The sequence below is a fragment of the Panicum virgatum genome, chromosome 8N (assembly GCF_016808335.1).
Source record: "Panicum virgatum strain AP13 chromosome 8N, P.virgatum_v5, whole genome shotgun sequence".
Classification (NCBI taxonomy): domain Eukaryota; kingdom Viridiplantae; phylum Streptophyta; class Magnoliopsida; order Poales; family Poaceae; genus Panicum; species Panicum virgatum.
Window position 1 is genome coordinate 30,553,808 of NC_053152.1, and position 2,987 is coordinate 30,556,794.

Below are 2,987 nucleotides of genomic sequence, written 5' to 3' on the forward strand. Positions count from 1 at the left end.
TTTACCTCCGCTCCAGTGCCGCCGCCATTCCTACATCTAGATCTAGATCTAGATCAGTTCTTCCTCCGCCTCCTTCTCCCACCAGCAAACTAGTCGCTAGCGCTTTCTTACGCCCATACGCATTTCGGCTGCCTCTCTCCAGAGCCTCCGAGCACAAGCGAGCACAGCGACTCGTGACATCAGAGATGGCAAGCAAGAGGAATGCAAACAAGGGGAAGGGGAAGCAGTCGAAGAATGTCATTCCGCCAATTGATTCATGGCGAAAAAGTAAGTGCTCTGAAGCTAACCTCCTGAAACTTGTTGATGAGGGCCTTCTTCAGCCTAGAGAAATAATCCAATGGCACCCGGATCAGATGCTGCTCCTTATGAGCATGTAGATGAAATTGTTTAATTCCAGCAATTTGCAGAGCGCGGCTTGGCCCTCCCTCCTTGTGATTTCCTCCACGGATTGCTGTATCACTATGGCATCCAAATCCATCTTCGGAATCCCAACTCCATCTAGCTTGCATGGTTTTTTATTCACATTTAAATCTAATGAGCAAAGTGAACATGGAAATGGCTAGAACAAGTTATTTTTCGCAAGTATAAATCATTTTGGAGCATTATGTACTTTTAGGATACAGGAACAATCTGTTAGGTGTTAGTGAGTAAATCCTTTGTCATATTCATTTACATGTACCAGAAGTTTGTAGAACGTTAATATACTTGTGATCCAGAATAGTTTCAACTTAAAACCAACAGATACATCCTTCGTATAAATGTATTATATAAACTTACAAGGTTACAATATACCATGGTACCTTGCTTTTGCACTCCTTCGATTCATGTGTAGCAGACTTACAGGGCTACATGTTAATATAAAATAGAAGTTTAGAAAAGTGTCACATAAATTCTGTTTCAGGTGCTTCCTTTACATTTTAGGATCAATGTGTGTCCGCATGCTTTATTCCTTGAACTATCTTACGCATGCCTTCATGTATATAGGTCGATATTTATTTTAGTAGCTCATGCCACCGGGTAGGAGGCTTTCTTAGCAACACCGCAGGCGCCGGTGCCCCTCTCGAGCCTCATGTATCCTCCCTCGCCCCAGTTTTGTCCCCACTGGTTCTTGAGCAGCCAATACGGGCTCCCATCCTTCGCCGTGCCGTACCCTATTGCCGTCACCGCATGGTTCAGGTCCGTGCCGCAGCTGTCTCCGGTCATCACACCGCCATTGTAGAACTGGAAGTTGTGAGCGTCAATAGCCACGGAGACTGGCTGGTTGGCAACGGCTGTGGCGAGCGCTGCCTCATCCTCGCTGGGCACGTCCTGGTAGCCGCTGATGGTGACCGTCGGCTGGACGGACTGGCACATGCCCTGTGCAGCGTTGTAAGGGTAGGCGTCCTCGGTGGTAAGGCCGCCATTGCCGATGATGTACTGGAAGGCGTTGTCCATGAGACCGCCGTTGCAGCCGTTGTTCCCGTCTGTGGAGCAGTCCAGCAGCTGCTGCTCCGACAGCGAGACCAGGTTGCCGGTCGAGATCTGATGGATGCCCTCCACGGCGGCGACCGCAGAGAAAGCCCAGCAACAACCTGCGAATTTGGCAGTAAGAATGTTGTCGCAAAGCTGATGAACAAAACGCAGGCATGTACATGCGTATAATTAATTAAATTGTTACCACACTGGCCCTGGTTCTTGACACCAGTGACTGCGCCTTTCTGCCTCCAGTCAATCATCTGCTGGTCATCTGAAGACAGTGTAACATTCCCGTACATAAAACCGGGTATCTTGTTGACCCCGGTCGGCACTGGCTTGAAGCCAGTGTACATGTCCATGAACTCGTCGCTGGTCATGTCGGCGAACTCGTTGATCGCCAGGTGATACTTCTTGCCAGCTGCAGCGTTGGATCTGTCAACAAAAGCAGCATTGGCCTTGAATACCTGGAACCGGTGCGCCTTCTCTGCCTCGTTGCTGTAGGTGCGGCCGTGCTGCGCCATCCACTTGTGGTGCCTCTCCTTCATGGCCTCCTTGCCGTCGCTTCCAGCCGACAGGTCCCGGGCCTCCACCTCGACGAAGATGTGGCTCATCATGGTTATGGCAGCAACAAGCAGCATCAAGGCTGCCGTGATGCGAGACTTGCTGCCAATGTAGGAAGCCATGGTAGCTGTAGATCACAGTACCGCTGCTGGAGACCCGGAATAAAGCTAGCTAGGTTACTGATGGTGTGTGCTTTTGAAGGTCATGACCCCAAGGGTTTATATAGAAGCTAAAGGGCGCTTGGAGCTGAACTGAGCTTACGAATTCCCTTCGATGCCCTGGTCGCTAGGACTAACCTAGATACACGTCGGTTCTGTGTCAACCGTCAATGGTCTTAAATTGATCTGGTATCGAAGTTGCGTCTTTCTAGCCAACGTATACGTAGGTTCATATTTGACGTCAGCTGTGAAGATAGAGACGATCCTCTTAGGTGAGGAAAATGCAGAAATGATGAAACAGAACTACAGAAGGAACATTCCTATCCTACAGTTTGTTCCACATTGGAATACGCATTGCATTAATTAGCAGATGACCAAAACTACCTTGGATCGTCCCACACGGTAGCAAGTGGATTCTACTTGGCCAAACTGCCTCGCGAAACATAGACGACTCCAAGTTAATTCGCACACGTTTTCCCAGGTTTTTGAAACTTCGGCAACTGATCTTATCGTTAGAGCAAAGATACTACATTCCCTTAAAATACTCAAAATAAAACTTGAAACGTATTTGAATGGACAAGATAAAGTTATAGGAGAAAGAATTGAATGGAATGTGGTGGCCTCTAAATATATTTTCTGTTCTGCAGAAGGGATTGATTTCTTGATATGTTCATTCGTAGTACATGAGGAAACATTGCTTCTAGCATGCAAGAGCAAGGAAAGAAGACATACCAGAAGTTCATGCAAGACTAGGATTTCTAAATTAGTTTTGGAATGCTAAAATAATTAACTACCCAAATAAAGCATGTATTT

General features: G+C 47.4%; 1 protein-coding gene across 1 annotated transcript; it reads right to left on the reverse strand.

Annotated features, from left to right (window-relative positions):
- Window positions 1–728: 728 nt before the first annotated feature.
- On the reverse strand, window positions 729–2,217 carry LOC120686918 (zingipain-2-like). Its single transcript, XM_039969115.1, has 2 exons — window positions 1,658–2,217; window positions 729–1,571 (listed from the first exon to the last, which is right to left on the reverse strand). Exons 1-2 carry the CDS (start codon window positions 2,136–2,138, stop codon window positions 1,006–1,008), a joined length of 1,047 nt encoding a protein of 348 aa, XP_039825049.1. The 5' UTR covers window positions 2,139–2,217; the 3' UTR covers window positions 729–1,005.
- Between the last annotated feature and the right edge of the window lie 770 nt (window positions 2,218–2,987).

Excerpts from the sequence above, each read along its gene's own strand:
- LOC120686918 (XM_039969115.1), bottom strand. The coding sequence starts at position 2,138 with ATGGCTTCCTACATTGGCAGCAAGTCTCGCATCACGGCAGCCTTGATG. Across the intron at positions 1,572-1,657 it reads CAAGAACCAGGGCCAGTGTG|GTTGTTGCTGGGCTTTCTCT; the intron begins GTAACAATTTAA and ends CCAAATTCGCAG.